Source organism: Ranitomeya variabilis, chromosome 1 (assembly GCF_051348905.1).
Source record: "Ranitomeya variabilis isolate aRanVar5 chromosome 1, aRanVar5.hap1, whole genome shotgun sequence".
NCBI classification, from domain to species: domain Eukaryota; kingdom Metazoa; phylum Chordata; class Amphibia; order Anura; family Dendrobatidae; genus Ranitomeya; species Ranitomeya variabilis.
Window position 1 is genome coordinate 578,295,868 of NC_135232.1, and position 26,663 is coordinate 578,322,530.

Here is a 26,663-nt window from a genome sequence, read left to right on the forward strand (position 1 = left end):
TAAGTACCCGCTGCCCCTGATTTCTGAGCTTTTTGATAGGCTACGGGGAGCTAAGGTATTTACCAAATTAGATCTACGGGGTGCTTATAACCTGATTCGCATCCGTGAGGGGGACGAATGGAAGACGGCATTTAACACCAGAGATGGGCACTATGAGTATCTGGTGATGCCCTTCGGGCTCTGTAATGCCCCAGCCGTTTTCCAAGACTTTGTCAATGACATCTTCCGGGATATGCTTTCCACCTCGGTCATAGTCTATCTAGATGATATTCTCATCTTTTCTCCAGATATTGACTCCCACCAGAGAGATGTTGGCAGAGTTTTCGACCTCTTACGGTCAAATTCTCTCTATGCAAAGATGGAGAAGTGTATGTTTGAGCAGGAGTCTTTACCTTTCCTGGGCTATATCATCTCCGCCCAGGGATTGGCTATGGATCCTGCCAAACTACAGGCTGTGATGGACTGGCAAGAACCCCATTCTCTTAAAGCGGTGCAGCGCTTTATGGGGTTCATTACTTATTACCGCCAGTTCATTCCCCACTTCTCAACTTTGGTAGCTCCCTTGGTAGCCCTCACCAAGAAGGGAGCAAATCCCAAATTGTGGTCTGAAGAGGTCTCCAGGGCCTTTTCTTCTATTAAGTCCAATTTTGCTAGCGCTCCCATCCTACATCGTCCCGATGTTGATAAGCCGTTCATAATGGAGGTGGATGACTCTTCCGTTGGTGCAGGAGCAGTCCTCTTCCAAAAGGATGCTCAAGGTCGGAAGCATCCATGCTTCTTCTTCTCCAAGACCTTCACACCTGCGGAGAGGAATTATTCCATTGGGGACAGGGAGTTGCTAGCGATGAAGCTGGCTTTCTTGGAATGGAGACATCTCTTGGAGGGGGCTCGTTTTCCCTTTCAAGTGTTCACGGACCACAAAAATTTGTAATATCTGCAAACAGCCCAGCGGCTAAATTCTCGCCAGGCCATATGGTCTTTGTTCTTCTCCTGGTTCCACTTCACTCTTCATTATCTCGCTGGGGAGAAGAACATTCGTGCTGATGTGCTCTCTCGCTCTGTTGTGTCATCTGAGCAGGAGGAAGGGGAGCCTCGGCTTATTGTCCCTTCAGAGAGCCTGACAACCATGGGGCCGGTTTCGCTAGAGTCTCTGCCTCCGGGCAAGACTTTTGTGCCCATTAATTTGCGACCGGAGGTTCTCTCTTGGGCTCATTCGTCCAGGGTGGGTGAACACTTTGGGACAAAGAGGACATCTGAGCTGCTGGCGAGGACTTACCGGTGGCCACATATGGTCCGGGATGTCAGAGAATATATTCAGGCGTGTGTCTCCTGCGCCAAAAATAAATCTCCTCGTCAACGGCCAGCTGGGTTACTCTATCCCTTGCCGGTGGCAGACAGGCTCTGGGAGATGGACTTTGTTGTGGGTTTACCCAAGTCTCGCGGCTGTACCATCATTTGGGTCATCACCGATCATTTCTCGAAAATGGTGCATTTGGTGCCGCTACCACGGTTACCTTCTGCACGGGCCTTGGCAGTGTTGTTCATAAAACACATCTTCCGCCTACACGGTATGCCAGACAAAATTGTCAGTGACCGGGGTCCCCAGTTCGCGTCTCGGTTCTGGAGAGAGCTTTGTCGTCTTCTCAGCATTGAGTTAAATCTCTCTTCCGCATATCATCCCGAGACAAATTGGTTGGTAGAGAGGGCCAACCAGACCTTGGTCACATATCTGCGACATTTTGTCTCAGCCAGGCAGGATGACTGGGCATCCTTGCTATCGTGGGCAGAGTTTGCACTGAACAACGCCGTAGCCGACTCCACTGGACAAACCCCATTCCTCCTCAATTATGGTCAGCATCCGCGGGTACCTGTGCCTATGCCCGTGTCTTCCGCCGACTTCAGGGTGGCAGACTGGGCTGTGGAGGCACGGGATATTTGGGACCGCACTCAGGATGCCATTCGGGCCTCCAAGGAGAGAATGAGGTCCTCCGCCGATGCACATCGGCGCCCAGCTCCGACCTTTGCTCCTGGCGACTTGGTGTGGCTCTCCGCCCGTAACATCAGGCTGCGAGTTGAGTCCACTAAATTTGCACCTCGCTACTTGGGTCCCTTCAAGGTCCTCGTACAGGTTAATCCTGTGGTCTATTGTTTGGCCCTTCCGCCACGCCTGGGTATCACTGACACCTTTCATGTGTCCCTCTTGAAACCCATATACATGTCCCGGTTTTCCGAGTCATCTGCTGGGACATCGGGTTCGTCTACGGACGATTACGAGGTGAACGCTATTTTGGGGTGCAAGGTGGTACGTGGCAAAAAGTTTTATTTGGTGGATTGGAAGGGTTATGGTCCTGAGAGCCTGCTGAGCACATTCGGGCTCCGCAGCTCATTGCCGCCTTCGAGCATAGCAAGGTCCAAGGAGGGGGGATAATGTTAGGGGTCGAGTTCCCACCTCTGCACTGGGGGAATCTCGGGCCATCTCCGCTGCGGTCTCCCATTCTTCTCCTGCCGCAGTGGAGCCTGCTCAGCGGAGACATCGGTCCCAGTGTCTTGCTCAGTCCCGCTCTGTACAAAGAGTTACTGCTGCTTTTCCTGCTTCTGCCATTGAAGTCAGTGCTGGGCAGCGGTGAGCAGACGCTTCTGGGACTAAGTCCTGCTTTTCTTGTTCTGAGCATGCCCTGAGTAAGATCTCTCAGTGGAGATCGTGGGTCACATGGTCAGATACTGCAGCTAAGTCCATTGGTCCCTTCAGGAAGGTCCTGTAGGTGCTAGGACTAAGTCCTGCTTTGCACACACTGAGCATGCCCAGGGCAAGATCTCTCAGTGGAGATTTAGGGTCACATGCTCAGGTATGGCAGTCTCTCATTGGTCCCTCTAGGAATGTCTTTTTCTTGCTGCAGCTATATAAGGCTCGCATGGCCGCACGGCCATGCGCTAGTATCAATTCATATATGTGCTTTGCGCCAGTGTGGTTATGCATGAGTGTGTTCAGGGACCCGGCACCTTCGGTGAGGAGATTGTATGAGTGTGTTCAGGGACCCGGCTGAAATAAGCCCCTAGAATACCAGCTTCTCCGGTGAGGAGATTGCATGTTGCATAACCACTGACTGCTATCAGCTTGGCAGTAAGCTTGTGCTCCTGTGAGGCTAACAGGGTGCAGTGCTTCCCCTTTCACGGCTACTCTGTGGAGTAACAGAGCTAGTCTATACCGCCAAACAGTGCCGCCATTCGCTAGCAGCAGGTTCCTCCTGCACGGTGGACCCCGGGCTGCGAACGCACCCATTATAATAAACATCTCTATTTACTCGGTGCGTTCCGCTAGCCCTAACACCCAGTGACGTAGTATATTGCCCAGCCACGTAGTATATTGCCCAGCCACATAGTATATTGCCCAGTCACGTAGTATATTGCCCAGCAACGTAGTATATTGCCCAGTCACATAGTATATTGCCCAGTAACGTAGTATATTGCCCAGAGACGTAGTATATTGCCCAGTCACGTAGTATACTGCCCAGCCACGTAGTATATTGCCCAGTGACGTAGTATATTGCCCAGCCACGTAGTATATTGCCCAGCCACATAGTATATTGCCCAGTCACGTAGTATATTGCCCAGCCACTTAGTATATTGCCCAGTCACATAGTATATTGCCCAGTAATGTAGTATATTGCCCAGAGACATAGTATATTGCCCAGCCAGGTACTATTTTGCCCAGCCACGTAGTATGTAGTATATTGGTCAGCCATATAGTATGTTGCCCAGCCACATAGTATGTTGCCCAGTGACATAAAATAAAAAGTAAACATATACTCACCTTCCGAAGTGCCGTTGAAGTCCTGGCGTCTGTGTACGGTGCACGCGGCAGCTTCCGGTCCCAGGGTTAGTATGAGCGCAGGACCTGTGATGACGTCGCGTTCACATGACCGTGACGTCATGGCAGGTCCTTCTCGCGCAGGCGCGCAGGACCTGTGATGACGTTGCGGTCACATGACCGTGACGTCATGGCAGGTCCTTCGCGCGCAGGCGCGCAGGACCTGTGATGACGTCGCGGTCACATGACCGTGACGTCATGGCAGGTCCTTCTCGCATAGCATCCTTGGCACCGGAACCTGCCACTTGCACTGCCGAGGACACCGCGCCACATCGGAGGGTGAAAATAACCTTATTTTATTTAATTTATTATTATTATTTGTAACCGATCTGCATAGGCAGCATCAATAGTAAAAAAATTGGTCACACAGGGTTAATAGCTGCGTTAATGGAGTGCGTTACAACGCGGTCCATTAACGCTGGCATTAACCCTGTGTGAGCGCTGACTGGAGGGGAGTATAGAGAGGGCACTGACTGCGGGGAGGAAGGAGCGGCCATGTTGCCGCCGGACTGTGCCCGTCGCTGATTGGTCGTGGCAATGGTCGTGGGTGTTTTGCCATGACCAATCAGCGACTTGGATTCCATGACAGACAGAGGCCGCGACCAATGAATATCCGTGACTGACAGAATGACAGACAGACAGACGGAAGTGACCCTTAGACAATTATATAGTAGATATATATGTCAGTGAGACACACAAATATATATATATATTTAATTCAGCGCTATATAGCAGAAAAGCCGGTAATTCAATTGCCGGCTTTTCCTATCTCCTTCACAAACCCGACAAGATATGAGACATGGTTTACATACAGTAATCATCTCATATCCCTTCTTTTATTACATATTCCTCCTTACTAATGTAAGAAGTGTCTTTGTGTAAAATTTTGGGGCTCTAGCTATTAAATTAAAGGGTTAAATCCCGGAAAAAATTTGCGTGGGCTCCCGCGCAATTTTCTCCGCCAGAGTGGGAAAGCCAGTGACTGAGGGCAGATATTAGTAGCCTAGAGAGGGACCATGGTTATTGGCCCCCTCTGGCTAAAAGCATCTGCCCCCAGCCACCCCAGAAAAGGCACATCTGGAAGATGCGCCTATTCTGGCACTTAGCCTCTCTCTTCCCACTCCCGTGTAGCGGTGGGATATGGGGTAATGAAGGGTTAATGTCACCTTGCTATTGTAAGGTGACATTAAGCCAGGTTAATAATGGAGAGGCGTCAATTATGACACCTATCCATTATTAATCCAATAGTACGAAATGGTTAATAAAGCATACACACATTATTAAAAAGTATTTTAATACTTTATTTTAATGAAATAAAGACACATGATGGTTTAATATTTTATTATACTCTTAATCCACCTGAAGACCCTTGTCACCTGAAATAAAGTAAAAAAAAAACAAATAACAATATTCCATACCTTCCGTCATTACAGTCTTGTCCCACACTGTAAATCCATCTGAAGGGGTTAAATCATTTACACCCAGGAGCTCTGCTAATGCAGCTGTGCTCCTGCCTGTAAAACTTGGTGAATGAATGGAATGCAGGGGAATGTACTGTAGTTACCTCGAGTCGCGGTGATGCGCCCTCTGCTGGATGAACTCGAGCGTGGGAACTTTTCAGAATAGTTTCCCACACTGTACACCGCACTGTACTACCAGCTTTTCTATAGAACACGTGCATATTTCTCTCAAGTCACACGCATGGTCCGTGTGTAATCCGTAATTTTCTCGCCCCCATAGACTTTCATTGGCGTATTTTTTGTGCAATACGCTGACAAACGCAGCATGCTGCGATTTTATACGCCCGTAACATACCGTATATTACGGATGCGTAATATACGGCTGATAGGAGCTGCCCCATAGAGAATCATTGGGCCGTGTGCAATGCGTATTTTCTGGACATATTTTCTGCGCTCATAAGTCCGTAAAACATGCTAGTGTGACCCCGGCCTTAAAGTTGTAGGCTGATTTGAACCTGTGGTCTGGGATGGACATTGTTCCCCACTACTGTATCGCACGCTGCTTTCAAGCGATTTAACTTCTTACCCTTCATTCAGATAAGTGATATCTTTCTAGTGTGTCTCCTGATGAACCGACCTCGGAGAAACGCGTCGAGATGAACATACTGAGATGAATATATTTCTATGTACTAGATTGGTAATTTACACATTTTTGTGGTTCTTATTAACACGTTGTTGACTAGGTGCTATGGTTCATTCTTATACTAATTAGTCTCTGTACGCTCGGCCTGTTTTTTGCATTTTTTTTTGCAGTTATTTGCAATTTTGCAGTGGTTACCGTCTGGCAGCGTTAGGGCTTATCAGGGCCAGACGACGAGAGCGGGGGCACCAATTGCGCAGGATTTTTAGGGTGCCAACCCCCGCAAGCAGGCAGAGTGAATCTAGGTACAGAGGAAATCCCACAGGAAGGCTATAGGCTAGATGGGGATATGTGCAATTATGTACTAAGTGTGCGTTACTGCTGATCAAAAAGAGCACACGTGCGCATTATTATTTTTATGTGCTTTTAGTACTTAGCACACTGGTCAATTCTATTTGTTTGTCTGTTTGTATGGTCTGCTGTTTGTCTATCCCATTCTACACTTGAGGGTTGTTTAGGGTGAGTCAGGGCTAGTCTACGTTGAGCGGGGGCTCCATTGCGCAGGTTTCATAGGGTGCCATCCTCCGCAGCAAGGTAGGGCACAGACAGCCTGCGCATTAGGGACTGAGTGCACCCTGTATCTTGTTTCAGCCAAACAGTAGTCCTTTTTTTAGGTCGTGAGTGTTGTCATTTTTATCTCCAATATTAGTAAATGTTACGTTTTATTGTGTATTGGATTTATTTGTTTATATAGTGCTTTAGTCTGTGAATTAATTTGTTTTTGGGCATTTACATTAATTGTTTCTGTGATACTGTTAAAGTTGTAGTAAGCAGCAAATTCTTTTCACCCCTCGAATAATAGTCCCTATTAGACTGTTAAATCCATCCTCCTAATAAACCAAGTGAGAAGCCGAGTCATTGACATTACTAGTGTACAACAACTCCCACCTCCATGTTACTTTTTGACTAATTATCTGGACTATTGGCCATCAATGTTTAACCCACGGTTTGCCTTGATCGGCCTATCACTTTAATTTCTCTGTGGACTGCAAATCAATATTCAGACATTATCATAGGCTGACATCTAGTGGCCAAAATTAAAACTTTTTTTATCCGTTTGTGCATTTATAACTTAAAACTGGGTTTCATATGATAATGCATTTTTTTTTTAATTGTATTGTTTTTTAAACTTACTGTCAGGGTGAAATGCACTTTAAGCAGAAATATTATTAAAAAAAGAATAGAATGTAATATATATTATATATCGATCTGTATCTACATGGAAATAAGGGCTAAGGTTCTGTGTCAGCCCTTTATTCATCTCCTTCAATATATACATATTCTTCTATACATGACTCCAATCATAGTGCCAGCCACAGTGCAAACATAAAGTGCGTTCCTGCCATAATGTCCACATAAATGTGCCTATATAGTGCCAGTATAATAGTTTCTGCCATAGTGTCCTCATAAATGTGTCTACTGTGAGATAGCGCTCACTAACGCGTTGGGGGACACTCATTTGGCAGCGATATAAGTGCACACAGGTACGGTTTTTAACACACAGCCAGACCGTATTTTCTTCAAAGAGTTCAACTGGGTTTTATTACTCCACTAGATGGTGGCCCGATTCTAATGCATCGGGTATTCTAGAATATGCATGTAGTTTATTTATGAAGATTTAAGAATAATACAATGAATACACAGGATTCGGCTGGCCGGCCGTGACCAATTAGCGAAGAGTGGTTGAAATCCTGTGTCATTTCGCGGTCGGACTGCGTCTGTCGCTGATTGGTCGCGGCAGGCCGGGCGTGACCAATCAGTGAAGCCAGGGCCGGCTCCAGGTTTTTGAGGGCCCCGGGCGAAAGAGTCTCACAGCCCACGTTGCATATAACACAGCCCACGTAGTATAAAGCACAGCCACGTAGTATATAGCACAGCCACGTAGTATGTAACACAGCCACATAGTATATAACACAGCCATGTAGTATATAGCACAGCCACACAGTATATAGCACAGCCACATAGTATATTGCACAGCCGCATAGTATATTGCACAGCCACGTAGTATATTGCACAGCCACGTAGTATATTGCACCGCCCACACAGTATATAACACAGCCCACGTAGTGTATAACACAGCCACGCAGTATATAGCACAGCCACGTAGTGTATTGCACAGCCACGTAGTATATAGCACAGCGACGTACCATATAACACAGCCCATGCAGTATATAACACAGGCCATGTAGTATATAACACAGGCCATGTAGTATATAACACAGCCCATGTAGTATATAGCAATGTGGGCACCATATCCATGTTTAAAAAAGAATTAAAATAAAAAATAGTTATATACTCACCTTCCGGCGGCCCCCGGATCCAGCCTAGGCCTTTAGCGATACTCGTCGCAACGCTCCGTCCCAGTAATGCCTTGCGGCAATAACCCGTGATGATGTAGCGGTCTCGCAAGACGGCTACGTCATCTGGAGTCATTGCCGCAATGCATTCTTGGGACCGGAGCATTGCGAGGAGCGGGAAAGGCTGCCGCGAACGCCGGAAGGTGAGAATATAATGATTTTTTTTTAAATTATTTTTATCATTATATGTTTTTACTATTGATGCTCACACTTACAGGGGTAATGGCAGCGTTAACGGACTGCTTTACACCGCATTATGCTGCGGTGTAACGCAGTCCATTTAACGGTCTGCTAAAGCTATATGGACGCTGACTGGAGGGAAGTATGGAGGGGGCACTGACTGGCGGGGAGTAGGGAGGGGACAATTCGTGGCCGGACTGTGCCTGTCACTGATTTGTTGCGCCCAGCTGGCCGCGACCAATCAGCGACGCGTGATTTCCGTGACATACAAACAGACGAAGTGGACCTTAGACAATTATATATATAGATAAACTCCAGTAGCAGAAAACACAAAGTAACATTGTTCATAGCATGGCTCTGCTCCATCAGGTCTGTGACCATACACACTTGGTAGAGTCCAATATTCAGGCTCACTCTGGAGCCAAACGCACACAGTCTGGATTACCTGCTTGTCAGCGTTGCAGGATTCACCTCATTAGTTTACACATAGTCACACCTGTATCTCTCCAGTCACTGGGTGACTGCACAGTTCAGTTACTGTGTTTATCAGGGCACATAGTCCTTTCCCCATACCTGGGCTTACCTCTCAGGAGCTCCTGCTCCACAGGCTGACTCCTCGTCAGTCCAAGGTCCTCACCAAAGGTGACCTGTCCGGGTGCTATTCAGGACGTCCATCCCCGGCTGGGACCGTCCAACACCCCAGGTCACCAGTACCAGAGTCCCACCATGTGCTCTACAGGGAGACAGCACTCCCAACACATAGGCTTCCAGGACCTTCCAGCACAGAACCATTCAGATCCACACTCAGAGAGCATACAGGAACATGTGACCCACACCCTGGTCACATTATGTACCTTCTAACCACACCCCACAGGTGAGGTATGGATCACATGGGCTGGTCATGTGATCCTGACATCACTGCAGGTCCTGAAACACCCGCACTTCCCACGGGAAAAAGGGGTACAGTGAGCACCCTCACCCAGAGGTGAGGTATATGGGTAGCCAGACCCTCCCATCTCTCATAGCTACCCGCAACCCGGACCCAGATTCACTAAACAACATCATAGTGCTCATGTGCACCAAAGACCAAATACTCCGGGTTGCATTGCAGGGACCAGCTCCCCATATCAAGGGAGTCTTACAGCGCAGAAGACCCCCTCCTCTGCGACACATACCGGCCATTCACAATGCCGGACACTGTCTCACTATCCCCATTACGCCTCCATGTGTGTCCTGAGGAGCACATACAGCACCCCCTAGCTGTAACAGAGGTCACTGCATCACACTACATAGTGCCAGTATAATATTGCCTGCCACAGTGTCCATATAAATATGCATATATAGTGCCAGTAATGTCCATATAATAGTATTCATGAGCACAGTGACTTTGCATTATGCTACTCTGGGCTAGAGGACATATAAGTTGGTGTGATTTGTGCACAGTTGGATAAATTAGATAATATTCCGTAGCAAAAAAAATTAGTGTTACATATTTGTAAGCAGAAGTCCGTAGCTGCGGAAGTAAGAAGGTTGAGACTGAGAAGTCATCATGGAGAACCGACAAGTTAAGGCATGACATGCTTACAACCGACTGAGTAGCTTCAGCTGTGTTTTTCAGGAACAGTTGAAATGTAGGAAGGGGGTTGGATGTGGGTTGGGTTTGGTTTGGGAGAGGGTATCTGAGCAATATATAAAATAACATAGGACTGCAGATCAGATATTACACAGAAGGTCTACACACTACATGAGATATTTATGTGCAAGTCTGAATCCAAGTAAGTGAAAACATTTTGTACCATCATACCTAATTATCATAAACTTGTACGTACGTGACATGTAAATTATGGGGTCTATGGGGGCTTGGGTCAGGTCATTAAGCTTAAGTAGATGCCAGCTGTCTTATCAGCAAATCAGGAACTGATTTTTGAAGAAAAAGGGACTCCAGTCAGTCAGTCACATTATCTTGTAATTTACCTGGTGGTTTGAGGTAGTAACCAAATAATTAACATATTCCTTGTTAAGGTACCTTCACACGAAACGACATCGCTAGCGATCCGTGACGTTGCAGCGTCCTGGCTAGCGATATCGTTTCGTTTGACACGCAGCAGCGATCAGGATCCTGCTGTGATGTCGCTGGTCGCTGAATAAAGTCCAGAACTTTATTTGGTCGTCCGATCGCCGTGTATCGTTGTGTTTGAAAGCAAAAGCAACGATACCAGCGATGTTTTACACTGGTAACCAGGGTAAACATCGGGTTACCAAGCGCAGGGCCGCGCTTAGTAACCCGATGTTTACCCTGGTTACCAGCGTAAAAGTAAAAAAAACAAACAGTACATGCTCACCTGCTCGTCCTCCAGCGTCTGCTTCCTGACACTTACTGAGCACCGGCCCTAAAGTGAAAGTGAAAGCACAGCGGTGACGTCACCGCTGTGCTGTTAGGGCCGGAGCTCAGTCAGTGTCAGGAAGCAGACGCCGGGGGACGCGCAGGTGAGCATGTACTGTTTGTTTTTTTTACTTTTACGCTGGTAACCAGGGTAAACATCGGGTTACTAAGCGCGGCCCTGCGCTTAGCAACCCGATGTTTACCCTGGTTACCCGGGGACCTCGGCATCGTTGGTCGCTGGAGAGCGGTCTGTGTGACAGCTCTCCAGCGATCAAACAGCGACGCTGCAGCGATCGGCATCGTTGTCGCTATCGCTGCAGCGTCGCTTCGTGTGAAGGTACCTTTAGTCTTAAAAAGACCCTCCAACCAAGGACTGAAAAGGACTATACATTTCTTATCTATAATCACCCTTCCTGGTGCCCTATGATTGACTCTTTTCATTATTTATGCATTCATTTCCTCCTGCTGCCACCACAGTGGCATTGTGAGTGCAGTGATAAGTCTAAACCACTGTTCTCCTGCCTTTTATGTCCTACAGCACAAGGGAGGCATGGTTTGGACTTACCTCTGAATCCTCTATGCCATGGTTGTGGCCATCTTGGAAGCAGGAGGAAATGAATGCAGATCTGAACAAAGGCAGCACTGGGAGGCAAACTGAGTACATATGAAGGTTGACTATACATGAGAAATATGTCGTAATTTTTCAGTCACCGGGTAGAGGATCATTTTAAGCCATGAAGAGTTTAATTTTACATTTCCTGGAGGTAAAGAACGTGAAGATGGTTTTAGGGGTGCAATTTCTCATGGGCCTCTTTGGAAATGGAGCATTGGACAACTATACAGTTTGCTTCCCTCAAAACCAGTCATTTACAACAGTAGACAGGTGGTCAACACTTCAAAAGAGCATGACCATCAGGAAGTCCAGTAAAATCCCTGTTTTTCCAGTCATGGGATCCTCTAATAGGTATATGTGACTGAATGGGTATAAGTGATGTACCAAAGTGTAAACAACATCCAACCTGGGTTATGTTCTATCTCTATGTTCTTTACAGGATGAAGATCCCAGCTCTGCTGTTTGTGGTCATCACCGGATGTTGTGCCAAAGAGAGTAAGTCACTAAGTTGGCGTTTCATTGGATCAGTGGAGCATGTGTTGGTGGTTCTGATGGATCCTGATTAGTGATGAGCGAGTATACTCGTTGCTCGGGTTTTCCCGAGCACGCTCGGGTGACCTCCTAGTATTTGTTAGTGTTTGAAGATTAAGTTTTCATTGCGGCAGCTGAATTATTTACAGCTACTAGACAGCTTGATTACATGTGAGGATTCCCTAGCAACCAGGCAACCCCCACATGTACTCAGCCTGGCTAATAGCTGTAAATCATTCAGCTGCCGCGATGAAAACATAATCTCCGAACAATAACAAATACTCGGAGGTCACCCGAGCGTGCTCGGGAAAACCCAAGCAACGAGTACACTCGCTCATCACTAATCCTGATACCTCTGAAAATTGTTTTTTATGCTGACCATTATTTATTGGATTTTGATTGTATCATGCAAAATCGAATCCAGAAAATAATGCCTTCACCTGCATCAAACCATAGCACTTCCAGTCAAAAGTCCTTGTGTAACACCCCAGGGTCCTGTTGTTACAGTGGCATTGCTTTTCTCAGATTGATGTCACGCTTGTAAGCGAAGGAATATCTCTTTCACCAGGTAAACACAAAGCATACAACATGTTCACACTCCATGCCAGAAGGGGGAGTGTCATGTTCTCAATGGCAAGAGAACATAGCATCAGCATATATAGGAACTAGCTCTTGGAAGATGGGAACTGAGCTGACCATGAACTAAACCTAACACACAACTAGCAGTGGCCGGGTAGCATGCCTACGTTGATTCTAGATGCCCAGCACCAGCCGGAGGACTAAATAATGCTAGCAGAGGAAAATATTAGTCCTAGCTCACCTCTAGAGAAATACCCCAAAAGGAGACAGAGGCCCCCCACATGTATTGGCGGTGAATTAAGATGAAATAACAAACGTAGTATGAAAATAGGTTTAGCAAATTTGAGGTCCACTTACTACATAGCAGAAGACAGAAAGGACACTTTCATGGTCAGCTGAAAACCCTATCAAAACACCATCCAGGAATTACTTTAAAACTCTGGCATTAACTCATAACACCAGAGTGGCAATTCCTGTTCACAAGAGCTTTCCAGACACAGTAACGAAACTACAGCTGTGAACTGGAACAAAAATGCAAAAACAAACATGGACAAGAGTCCAACTTATCTAGTAGTTGTCTAGGAGCAGGAACAAGCACAGAGAGGCTTCTGATAACATTGTTGACCGGCAAGCAACTAACAGAGCAGCAAGGTTATATAGCGACTCCCACATCTTGATGGGAACAGGTGAACAGAGAAGATGAAAACACCAGTTCAATTCCACCAGTAGCCACCGGGGGAGCCCAGAATCCAAATTCACAACAGTACCCCCCCCTCAAGGAGGGAGCACCGAACCCTCACCAGAACCACCAGGGCGATCAGGATGGGCCCTATGAAAGGCACGAACCAGATCAGAGGCATGAACATCAGATGCATTCACCCAAGAATTATCCTCCTGGCCGTATCCCTTCCACTTGACCAGATACTGGAGTCTCCGTCTGGAAACACGAGAGTCTAAGATTTTCTCCACAACGTACTCCAACTCACCCTCAACCAACACCGGAGCAGGAGGCTCAACGGAAGGCACAACCGGTACCTCATACCTGCGCAATAATGACCGATGAAAAACGTTATGAATAGAGAAGGATGCAGGGAGGTCCAAACGGAAGGAAACAGGGTTAAGAATCTCCAATATCTTATACGGGCCGATGAACCGAGGCTTAAACTTAGGAGAAGAGACCCTCATAGGGACAAAACGAGAAGACAACCACACCAAATCCCCAACACAAAGCCGAGGACCAACACGACGGTGGCGGTTGGCAAAAAGCTGAGTCTTCTCCTGGGACAACCTCAAATTGTCCACCACCTGCCCCCAGATCTGATGCAATCTCTCCACCACAGCATCCACTCCAGGACAATCCGAAGATTCCACCTGACCAGAGGAAAATCGAGGATGAAACCCCGAATTACAGAAAAACGGGGACACCAAAGTGGCAGAGCTGGCCCGATTATTGAGAGCGAACTCTGCCAATGGCAAAAAAGCAACCCAATCATCCTGGTCAGCAGACACAAAACACCTCAGATATGTCTCCAGGGTCTGATTAGTCCGCTCGGTCTGGCCATTCGTCTGAGGATGGAAAGCGGACGAAAAAGATAAATCTATGCCCATCCTAGCACAGAATGCCCGCCAAAATCTAGACACGAATTGGGTCCCTCTGTCAGAAATGATATTCTCAGGAATACCATGCAAACGAACAACATTTTGAAAAAACAGAGGAACCAACTCGGAAGAAGAAGGCAACTTGGGCAGAGGAACCAAATGGACCATCTTAGAGAAACGGTCACACACCACCCAGATGACAGACATCTTCTGAGAAACAGGCAGATCTGAAATAAAATCCATCGAGATGTGCGTCCAAGGTCTCTTAGGAATGGGCAAGGGCAACAATAATCCACTAGCCCGAGAGCAACAAGGCTTGGCCCGAGCACAAACGTCACAAGACTGCACAAAGCCTCGCACATCTCGTGACAGGGAAGGCCACCAGAAGGACCTTGCCACCAAATCCCTGGTACCAAAAATGCCAGGATGACCTGCCAACGCAGAAGAATGAACCTCAGAGATGACTCTACTGGTCCAATCATCAGGAACAAACAGTTTATCAGGTGGGCAACGATCCGGTCTATCCGCCTGAAACTCCTGCAAGGCCCGCCGCAGGTCTGGAGAAACGGCTGACAATACCACTCCATCCTTAAGGATACCTGTGGGCTCAGAGTTACCAGGCGAGTCAGGCTCAAAACTCCTAGAAAGGGCATCCGCCTTAACATTCTTAGAACCCGGTAGGTATGACACCACAAAATTAAACCGAGAGAAAAATAATGACCAGCGCGCCTGTCTAGGATTCAGGCGCCTGGCGGTCTCAAGATAAATCAAGTTTTTGTGGTCAGTCAATACCACCACCTGATGTCTGGCCCCCTCAAGCCAATGACGCCACTCCTCAAAAGCCCACTTCATGGCCAAAAGCTCCCGATTCCCAACATCATAATTCCGCTCAGCGGGCGAAAATTTACGGGAAAAGAAGGCACAAGGCCTCATCATGGAGCAGTCAGAACTTTTCTGCGACAACACTGCCCCAGCTCCGATCTCAGAAGCGTCGACCTCAACCTGAAAAGGTAGAGCAACATCAGGCTGACGCAACACAGGGGCAGAGGAAAAACGGCGCTTAAGCTCCCGAAAGGCCTCCACAGCGTCAGGGGACCAATCAGCAACATCAGCACCCTTCTTAGTCAAATCGGTCAATGGCTTAGCAATATCCGAAAAACCAGCAATAAATCGACGATAAAAGTTAGCAAAGCCCAAAAATTTCTGAAGACTCTTAAGAGAAGAGGGCTGCGTCCAATCACAAATAGCTTGAACCTTGACAGGATCCATTTCAATGGAAGAGGGAGAAAAAATATATCCCAAAAAGGAAATCCTCTGTACCCCAAAAACACACTTAGAACCCTTCACACACAAAGAATTAGACCGCAAAACCTGGAAAACCCTCCTGACTTGCTGGACATGAGAGTCCCAGTCATCCGAAAAAATCAGAATATCATCCAGATACACAATCATAAATTTATCCAAATAATCGCGAAAAATATCATGCATAAAGGACTGGAAAACTGACGGAGCATTTGAAAGACCAAAAGGCATCACTAAATACTCAAAGTGGCCCTCGGGCGTATTAAATGCGGTTTTCCACTCATCCCCCTGCCTGATTCGCACCAAATTATACGCCCCACGAAGGTCAATCTTAGAGAACCACTTGGCCCCCTTTATGCGAGCAAACAAATCAGTCAGCAACGGCAATGGGTATTGATATTTTACAGTGATTTTATTCAAAAGCCGATAATCGATACATGGTCTCAAAGAGCCGTCTTTTTTTGACACAAAGAAAAAACCGGCTCCTAAGGGAGATGACGATGGACGAATATGTCCCTTTTCCAAGGACTCCTTTATATATTCTCGCATAGCAGCATGTTCAGGCACAGACAGATTAAATAAACGACCCTTTGGGTATTTACTACCTGGGATTAAATCTATGGCACAATCGCACTCTCGGTGCGGAGGTAATGAACCAAGCTTGGATTCTTCAAAGACGTCACGATAGTCAGACAGGAACTCAGGAATTTCAGAGGGAATAGATGATGAAATGGAAACCACAGGTACATCCCCATGAGCCCCCTTACATCCCCAGCTCAACACAGACATAGCTCTCCAGTCGAGGACTGGGTTGTGAGATTGCAGCCAAGGCAATCCTAGCACCAAATCATCATGTAGATTATACAGCACCAGAAAGCGAATAATCTCCTGGTGATCCGGATTAATACGCATAGTTACTTGTGTCCAGTATTGTGGTTTATTATTAGCCAATGGGGTGGAGTCAATCCCCTTCAGAGGAATAAGAGTCTCCAAAGGCTCTAAATCATACCCACAGCGTTTGGCAAAGGACCAATCCATAAGACTCAAAGCGGCGCCAGAGTCGACATAGGCGTCCGTGGTAATAGATGACAAAGAGCAAATCAAGGTCACAGATAGAATAAACTTAGACGGTAAGGTGCAAATGGAAACAGATTTATCAAGCTTTTTAGTGCGCTTAGAGCATGCTGATATAACATGAGTAGAATCACCACAATAGAAACACAACCCATTTTTCCGTCTAAAATTCTGCCGCTCGCTTCGGGACAGAATTCTATCACACTGCATACTCTCTGGCGACTTCTCAGTGGACACCGCCAGATGGTGCACTGGTTTGCGCTCCCGCAAACGCCTATCGATCTGAATAGCCATTGTCATGGACTCATTCAGACCCGCAGGCACAGGGAACCCCACCATAACATCCTTAATGGCATCAGAGAGACCCTCTCTGAAAGTCGCTGCCAGGGCGCACTCATTCCACTGAGTAAGCACAGACCATTTACGGAATCTTTGACAGTAAATTTCCGCTTCATCTTGCCCCTGAGATAGGGACATCAAAGTTTTTTCTGCCTGAAGCTCCAAATGAGGTTCGTCATAAAGCAACCCCAAGGCCAGAAAAAACGCATCCACATTGAGCAACGCAGGATCCCCTGGTGTCAATGAAAAAGCCCAGTCTTGAGGGTCGCCCCGGAGCAAGGAAATCACAATCCTGACCTGCTGTGCAGGGTCTCCGGCAGAGCGAAATTTCAGGGACAAAAATAATTTGCAATTATTTCGAAAATTCTGAAACCCAGATCTATTCCCCGAGAAAAATTCCGGCCAAGGAATTCTCGGCTCAGATACAGGTGCATGAAAAACAAAGTCTTGCAAATTTTGTACCTTCGTGGCGAGATTATTCAAACCTGCAGTTACACTCTGAAGATCCATTACAAACAGGTGGACACAGAGCCATACAAGGGTTAAGAGGAGGTAAGAAGCAGCTAGACAGCAATTAAGGGCTAGGCAGCAAAACTCTGAGGGGAAGAAAAAAAAAAAAAAAAAAAAAATTCCCTTAAACACTTCTTTTTCTCCTGCTTCAGCCCAAACAATTAACACTTTGTGGGCCGGTCAAACTGTCATGTTCTCAATGGCAAGAGAACATAGCATCAGCATATATAGGAACTAGCTCTTGGAAGATGGGAACTGAGCTGACCATGAACTAAACCTAACACACAACTAGCAGTGGCCGGGTAGCATGCCTACGTTGATTCTAGATGCCCAGCACCAGCCGGAGGACTAAATAATGCTAGCAGAGGAAAATATTAGTCCTAGCTCACCTCTAGAGAAATACCCCAAAAGGAGACAGAGGCCCCCCACATGTATTGGCGGTGAATTAAGATGAAATAACAAACGTAGTATGAAAATAGGTTTAGCAAATTTGAGGTCCACTTACTACATAGCAGAAGACAGAAAGGACACTTTCATGGTCAGCTGAAAACCCTATCAAAACACCATCCAGGAATTACTTTAAAACTCTGGCATTAACTCATAACACCAGAGTGGCAATTCCTGTTCACAAGAGCTTTCCAGACACAGTAACGAAACTACAGCTGTGAACTGGAACAAAAATGCAAAAACAAACATGGACAAGAGTCCAACTTATCTAGTAGTTGTCTAGGAGCAGGAACAAGCACAGAGAGGCTTCTGATAACATTGTTGACCGGCAAGCAACTAACAGAGCAGCAAGGTTATATAGCGACTCCCACATCTTGATGGGAACAGGTGAACAGAGAAGATGAAAACACCAGTTCAATTCCACCAGTAGCCACCGGGGGAGCCCAGAATCCAAATTCACAACAGGGGAGCCCTGAACCCGGTTTTCAGGGGAACTTCCCTAGAGATACATTCTGGCTGGAGGGGAAGTGAGTGAGTGAGTAGTCTATCAGGAGGACAGAGAAGAGAACAATCAGACAGTGAGTGTTGGAAGGACTGAAGGGGCCATGCAGCCAGAGTTGCTGCAGTTCCTGGGGAAAGAGAATTGAGAATGAAGAACAGTGTTTAGTGAGCGTGCAGGAAAACGAAGCACAGGAGAGAGACACCAGGGGAGCATAGCAGCATTTGGGCTACCTCCCTGGCTGAGCGCAGATTCCGGTAGCCAGAAGACCGAGGTTGTGTCGGACTCTAGGAGGCACAGCAGAAACAGGCAGGACAGCTGGATTACACATCACCTGTCTGCCCTAATACCCAAGAGGCACAGTGGCACATAGAGCCAGGGTCATGATATAGACCCTATAAAAAGGCTCGAGCCACCTGTGATACGGAATTGTGCCCTAACCTGCAAGGAAGACAGAGAGAACTGTGAGGAACTTCCCAGAATCCAAAGGCAGTAAGGGACTACAACACCACCACGCTAATAGGAAGGCTTTTAACTCCACCTGGTAAAGGGGACTCTGAATTTGCTTCCAAGCCGGCCTGACCCTGCCTGTACCTGTGATCTGGTGCCCTGGACTGCGGTTGCCTGAAGCCTTCAGTAAACCAGGTAAAGAGATTGCAAACCTGCGTCCTTCGTTCTTTACTGCACCACTCACCATCCTCATCTATACACCGGGAGCCCTGGGGACCTACTTCACCTGTTGGAAGTTATACCATCTAAATGCCATAACATCACCCCAGAGGACCCCTTTAAGCAGCATCGGTTCCCACTGACCGAACACCACAGCTGTCGTCACGAACACAAACTTTATTAAACCCTTGAAAGACCATTCCCTTTATTTGGGCGCCCAGGGCCACAGACTGGGTTGCAGCCACATGACATCCCCTTTAATTGCGACCCCAAGTACCCCACTTCACAGCCTCCAACACACTTGGTTGAAACAAGTAGTGTGCATAGGAATTATAGGTAAAGGTAAATATTCTGGGCCTGAAATTTTTAAGAGGTCTTCCCTGGTGTCAGTTTTCATATTGAGTTTGGGCTGAGGTCTGATTTATTTAGTAGGGTCTGGCTGGAGATATACACACGTGGTCAAAATTGTTGGTATCCCTCATTTAATGACAGAAAAACCCACAATGGTCACAGAACTGACTTGAACCTGACAAAAGTAATAATAATAAAATCTATGAAAATGAACAAATGAAAGTCAGACATTGCTTTTTAACCATGCTTCCACAGAATTTAAAAAAATAAAAATCATGAAATAGTCCTGGACAGAAATGATGGTATCCTTAGCTTAATATTTTGTTGCACAACCTTGTGAGTAGGGTTGAGCGACTTTCATTTTTTTAAGATCGAGTCGGGTTTTGCGAAACCCGACTTTGTCCAAAGTCGAGTCGAGTGAAGTCGGCCGATTATCGCGAAAAGTCGGGGATCGACCGAAACATGAAACCCAATGCAAGTCAATGGGGAAGCATAGTCGGCAGTGAGTGGAGGCCAGGAAAACACCTACAGTGCCCATTTTAATGCAAAAAACATCCATTCTTGTTTCTGAAGCTTGTCAATCTTAATTAACTTTCTAATAATAGTTGGGCATTGGAAATTGGGGGTCATTTGGCAAAAGTTGTGGGGGGTAGGGCTGGTTCAAGGTTCTGGTGGGCCCAGGAAATGTGGACTACGTCACGGCGGTGGAGCAGTGAGAGGTAAGTATTTCAACTTTGCAAGTGCTGTCATCCTGAGCAAGCAGGGGGGGCCCATTCGTTCGCATTGGCACTGGCACAGGGCCCCTCAAAGTACGGCGGTGTGTTTGCACGGCGGGGGCGCCTCCCACCGGCAGCAACACTTTTGCGTACTCTGAGGGGCCCTGTGCCTGTGACGTCGCCAACGAGTATGCCCCCTACCTGTTGAAGAAACCTGCTCTTTCATCTGCACCTTCCTCTTTGTCCCTGTGTAAGGTGGTATAGTATGCGGGAAGGGGAACCTGACTTTCAGCAGGGTCAGATTGTGGCTGTTTAGCGTGCAAGGGGAATGTAGTGATTAAATAAATAACTCAAGGCAAGGGATACGCAGAACCGCACGTGTACATAGATGGTTAGTGTGAATTTGTACGTGCACATATACCCAAAACAATGGACATAATACCGGACAACTCGGAAGATTCATATGCAAACACAGAGAACAAAAAACCGAACTGATGTCCATATAATAATTAAATTTATTAAGACAAAATGACACTACATAAATAAATTGGTAGGGGGGGAGAAAGAAACCAAAAAAGTATGGCACAAAAAGGAGATACAGCAGCATGAGATACACAGTCCCAAAATATAACAGTACTATATGAATAAATAAATAAATAAATAAATAAATAGATACATACATATCATTCAATAAAGGACTGGTAAATATTAATGTTACTCTGTTTGTAACAGCATAAAGTGCCACAAAAAAATATATATATATGTAGCCAAAGTGCAAAGATAAGTGCAAAAATAAAGTGCACAGGTGCAAAAATTAATTAAGTGAGCTGCTCGGGTAACTAATTACTACAGGTAACTGCCATCTGGTATATTAGGCACTGATCCAGGTATCACTCCAAGTACTCCCCATGAATGATTAAATGTTTACATGTGTAGCAATCATAATAGAAGGAAAGGGAAGTGAAGAGAAAGGAAAAGTGCCCAGGGCAGGTTTTTACCTGAAATGCTGCTGTCTCCAGGATGTGCCAGTCCCCGACGCGCGTTTCGGCGCTAGCCTTCGTCAGGGGGTGGCAACATCCAGCAGAGAGGGAGGCTATAAAGGAGGAACACCCAATAGGCGGCGGGCACGCATGTGGAGCGACGCACAACGCTACTGGATAGTGTCCAGACACACACCGCCGCCGGACCACGTGATCCCCAGGGCCGCGTACCAATGACGCAGCGCTGGGGGACATGAGACCGGAAAGCGGGGATGCCGGGAATCCAGCAGCGATGCACGTACCATCCGGTCCGCCGTCATTGGCTAATGTGGAACATGTGATCTAAGGTCCTATAAGGATAAAGTGGGACAAGAAAGGACATGTGACCTGAGGTCCTAGAAGGGTAAAACAAGAGGGAAAAAACGGAATAAAACAATAAGGTCCTAGTAATAATGAATATAGAAGCAAGGAAGAGTTATTATGGACTTGTGGATGTATAAATCTGGCAGAAAAACATATACAGATTATATATATATATATATATATATATATATATATATATATATATATATATATATATATATATATATATATATATATATATACTAGATGGCAGCCCGATTCTAAAGAATCGGGAGTCTAGAATCCATATATACTTTATTTATTCAAATGTAAGAATAATACAATTAATAAATAATAGTAAGAAAGAACAAAAAATGGCTGCACTCACCAGCTCTTGACAATTCTTGACAGTACGGCACATTTCTGATTGGTCGCTCGCGGCAGGCGGCAACCAATCAGAAAAGTGCCACGCACCACGAAGACATATATCTTTGTCCACCCTGAGCGGGTGTAGGACGCTGGTGACGTCACTTATCTCCGGACATTATCTCCGGACAAAGCCACGGAAGTTGGCACAAATTGCCGGAAGTAGTATTCTAGGCAATTATATATTAGAAAAAGAGGGGGTAAACACTGGCGCTGCACTGTCCAAACAAAAGGAGAAGGGGAAGGTAAAGCTGCTGGTGAGGTGACAGAGACTGTGCTGAACCCTGTCTAGAGTAAATAAATAAATAATGTAATAAACCGATACCTCACCTGCGCTAATGGGAAAAAGAACGCTGCGTACACTACAGCGCTGCCTGCTGTGAGGGAAAAAAACGGGGCCAATTGTGCTCTGCTTAGCGGAGAAGGTCCGTGGTGCAGACAGTTTATGTACATGCACATACACTTACTAGATGTAGGCGTGAGGATAGTCACGGAGATCAGTAGATGTCCAAATCCCTTCTGCTGAGCCGAGCTGAGCCTTCAGGGAGATCCGGAGCCGACTGAACCCAGATAGAAGGTTGAATGCTGGGCGTCTAGCGCGGGCAGAGACCGCTCACTCCTAGCGTGCCCCGGCCGGAAGCAACGCCGGAGCAGTAGCGGTATGAAGGGGGGGGCGTGGCTAGGGTAGTGACGTCACAAGTTAGGCGGGTGCTTGTCAGGGTAACCAACCAACGCGTTTCGAAGGAGGTGCCCTGACGAAGAAGGAGCACCTCCTTCGAAACGCGTTGGTTGGTTACCCTGACAAGCACCCGCCTAACTTGTGACGTCACTACCCTAGCCACGCCCCCCCCTTCATACCACTACTGCTCCGGCGTTGCTTCCGGCCGGGGCACGCTAGGAGTGAGCGGTCTCTGCCCGCGCTAGACGCCCAGCATTCAACCTTCTATCTGGGTTCAGTCGGCTCCGGATCTCCCTGAAGGCTCAGCTCGGCTCAGCAGAAGGGATTTGGACATCTACTGATCTCCGTGACTATCCTCACGCCTACATCTAGTAAGTGTATGTGCATGTACATAAACTGTCTGCACCACGGACCTTCTCCGCTAAGCAGAGCACAATTGGCCCCAATTATATATTAGATTTTAATGTTATCAGTGTTTACCTTTGAACGTTTATATTGTATTGTCCTGTCACCAGCCATGTGTACGATTATCGGCCGAAAGCCTCTCTGGAACCAATAATCACCCCATGTAAAGGTATCTTTATAAGTTAAAGATTCAGAATACTATGACTTTTATCATATCCTGAACAGTCAAGTTTTTTATGAACCGTTAAGGTTTTCTGGTTGAAGTAAAAAAAACTCTTGAGTGTTTACAGTTTGAAACCATAAAATGTTGAAAAATTATGTCATTCTTGAGTATATCACTCAATGGTGCTCATAAACGTGTCAAATTTGATCTATAATATACTTTAATATACGTTACTTTAATCTTTAATATACTTAAGAACAGGGCCCCAGACATCACACAGAGGGTCTGAAACACCGCACAGTGGTCCAAAATATCGCTGTGCTCTGCCTGGGGCCCCATATGCTGCCTGGGGCCCCTGTGCTCTGCCTGGGGCCCCATATGCTGCCTGGGGCCCCTGTGCTCTGCCTGGGGCCCCATGTTCTGCCTGGGGCCCCTGTGCTCTGCCTGGGGCCCCTGTGCTCTGCCTGGGGCCCCATATGCTGCCTGGGGCCCCTGTGCTCTGCCTGGGGCCCCATATGCTGCCTGGGGCCCCTGTGCTCTGCCTGGGGCCCCATAGGCTGCCTGGGGCCCCTGTGCTCTACCTGGGACCACTGTGCTCTGCCTGGGGCCCCATATGCTGCCTGGGGCCCCTGTGCTCTGCCTGGGGCCCCTGTGCTCTGCCTGGGGCCCCATGTTCTGCCTGGGGCCACTGTGCTCTGCCTGGGGCCCCATAGGCTGCCTGGGGCCCCTGTGCTCTGCCTGGGACCACTGTGCCCTGCCTGGGGCCCCATATGCTGCCTGGGGCCCCTGTGCTCTGCCTGGGGCCCCTGTGCTCTGCTTGGGGCCCCATATGCTGCCTGGGGCCCCTGTGCTCTGCCTGGGGCCACTGTGCTCTGCTTGGGGCCCCATGTTCTGCCTGGGGCCACTGTGCAATTTCTGGGGCCACTGTGCTCTGCCTGGGGCCCCATATGCTGCCTGGGGCCCCTGTGCTCTGCCTGGGGCCCCATATGCTGCCTGGGGCCCCTGTGCTCTGCCTGGGGCCACTGTGCTCTGCCTGGGGCCCCATAGGCTGCCTGGGGCCCCTGTGCTCTGCCTGGGACCACTGTGCTCTGCCTGGGGCCCCATATGCTGCCTGGGGCCCCTGTGTTCTGCCTGGGGCCACTGTGCTCTGCCTGGGGCCCCATATGCTGCCTGGGGCCCCTGTGCTCTGCCTGGGTGTAGGACACTGGTGACGTCACTTATCTCCGGACATTAGCTCCGGACATAAGCTCCGGACATTATCTCCGGACATTATCTCCGGACATTAGCTCCGGACAAAGCCACGGAAGTTGGCACAAATTGCAGGAAGTAGTATTCTAGGCAATTATATATTAAATGGGCATTTCCTGAAGGAAATACATGGTGCTTGAACAGCGCTACCAGCTTTACAGCAGCACTTTTCACACACGGGACTGGGGGGCGCGCTTACTTTTGCACCCGGGGCCGGGGGCGCGCTTACTTTTGCACCCGGGGGCGCACTTACTTTTGCACCCGGAGGCGCACTTACTTTTGCACCCGGGGCGCACTTACTTTTGCACAAGGGGGCGCACTTACTTTTGCACCCGGGGGCGCACTTACTTTTGCACCCGGGGGCGCACTTACTTTTGCACCCGGGGGCGCACTTACTTTTGCACCCGGGGGCGCACTTACTTTTGCACCCGGGGGCGCACTTACTTTTGGGGCCGCACTTACTTTTGGTGGGCGGGGCTCCTCGGCCTCCGATTTGGTTGGTGGGGCCCCTCGTCCTCCGATTTGGTGGGTGGGGACCCTCGGCCTCCGATTTGGTGGGCGGGGACCGGCCTCCGATTTGGTGGGCGGGGACCCTCGGCCTCCGCTTTGGTGGGCGGGGCCCCTCGACCTCCGCTTTGGTGGGTGGGGACCCTCGGCCTCCGCTTTGGTGGGCGAGGCCCCTTGGCCTCCAATTTGGTGGGCGGGGTCCCTCTGCCTCCGATTTGGTGGGCGGGGACCCTTGGCCTCCGCTTTGGTTGGCGGGGCCCCACGGCCTCCGATTTGGTGGGCGGGGTCCCTCTGCCTCTGATTTGGTTGGTGGGGACCCTTGGCCTCCGCTTTGGTTGGCAGGGCCGCTCGGCCTTCGATTTGGTGGGCGGGGCTCCTCGGCCTCCGATTTGGTTGGTGGGGACCCTCGGCCTCCGATTTGGTGGGCGGGGACCCTCGGCCTCCGATTTGGTGGGTGGAGACCCTCGGCCTCCGATTTGGTGGGCGGGGCCCCTCGGCCTACGATGTGGTGGGCGGGGCCCTTCGGCCTCCGCTTTGGTGGGCGGGGCCGGGCCCCTCGGCCTCCGCTTTGGTGGGCGGGGCCGCTCGACCTTCGATTTGGTGGGCGGGGCTCCTCGGCCTCCGATTTGGTTGGCGGGGCCCCTCGGCCTCCGATTTGGTGGGCGGAGACTCTCGGCCTCCGATTTGGTGGGCGGGGACCCTCGGCCTCCGATTTGGTGGGCGGGGACCCTCGGCCTCCAATTTGGTGGGCAGGGACCCTCGGCCTCCGATTTGGTGGTCGGGGACCCTCGGCCTCCACTTTGGTGGGCGGGGCCCCTCGGCCTCCGATTTGGTGGGCGGCGTCCCTCTGCCTCCGATTTGGTGTGCGGGGACCCTCGGCCTCCGCTTTGGTGGGCGGGGCCCCTCGGCCTTCGATTTGGTGGGCGGGGCCCCTCAGCCTCCGATTTGGTTGGTGTGGACCCTCGGCCTCCGATTTGGTGGCGGGGACCCTCGGCCTCCGATTTGGTGGGCGGGGACCCTCGGCCTCTGATTTGGTGGGCGGGGACCCTCGGCCTCCGATTTGGTGGGCGGGGCCCATCGGCCTCCGATGTGGTGGGCGGGGCCCCTCGGCCTCCGCTTTGGTGGGCGGGGCCCCTCGGCCTCTGCTTTGGTGGGCGGGGCCGCTCGGCCTTCGATTTGTTGGGCGGGGCTCCTCGGCCTCCGATTTGGTTGGCGGGGCCCCTCGGCCTCCGATTTGGTTGGCGGGGCCCCTTATCCTCCGATTTGGTGGGCGGGGACTCTCGGCCTCCGATTTGGTGAGCGGGGACCCTCAGCCTCCGATTTGGTGGGCGGGGCCCCTCGGCCTCCGATTTGGTTGGCGGGGCCCCTCGGCCTCCGATTTGGTGGGTGAGGACCCTCGGCCTCCGATTTGGTGGGCGGGGCCCCTCGGCCTCCGATTTGGTTGGTGGGGCCCCTCGGCCTCCGATTTGGTGGGCGGGGACCCTCGGCCTCCGATTTGGTGGGCGGGGACCCTCGGCCTCCAATTTGGTGGGCGGGGACCCTCGGCCTCCGATTTGGTGGGCGGGGACCCTCGGCCTCCGATTTGGTGGGCGGGGACCCTCGGCCTCCGATTTGGTGGGCGGGGCCCCTCGGCCTCCGATGTGGTGGGCGGGGCCCCTCGGCCTCCGCTTTGGTGGGCGGGGCCAGGCCCCTCGGCCTCCGCTTTGGTGGGCGGGGCTCCTCGGCCTCCGATTTGG

At 49.2% G+C, this 26,663-nt stretch overlaps 1 protein-coding gene and 1 long non-coding RNA gene across 3 annotated transcripts in view; one reads left to right on the top strand and one right to left on the bottom strand.

Moving 5' to 3' along the window:
* LOC143769033 (uncharacterized) overlaps positions 1 to 26,663 on the bottom strand; it is an 898,561-nt gene that overhangs the window by 593,079 nt on the left and 278,819 nt on the right. The window lies entirely within an intron of this gene.
* The window catches only part of LOC143768973 (jeltraxin-like), a 51,880-nt gene continuing 35,488 nt past the window's right edge, over positions 10,272 to 26,663 (top strand). The window contains exons 1-2 of one of the 2 annotated variants that reach the window (XM_077257584.1): positions 10,272 to 10,340; positions 12,001 to 12,056. In XM_077257584.1, the coding sequence (XP_077113699.1) occupies positions 10,321 to 10,340; positions 12,001 to 12,056 (76 nt within the window). In that variant the 5' untranslated portion in view covers positions 10,272 to 10,320. The remainder of the gene's footprint in view (positions 10,341 to 12,000; positions 12,057 to 26,663) is intronic. The other variant, XM_077257590.1, reaches the window with a different exon arrangement.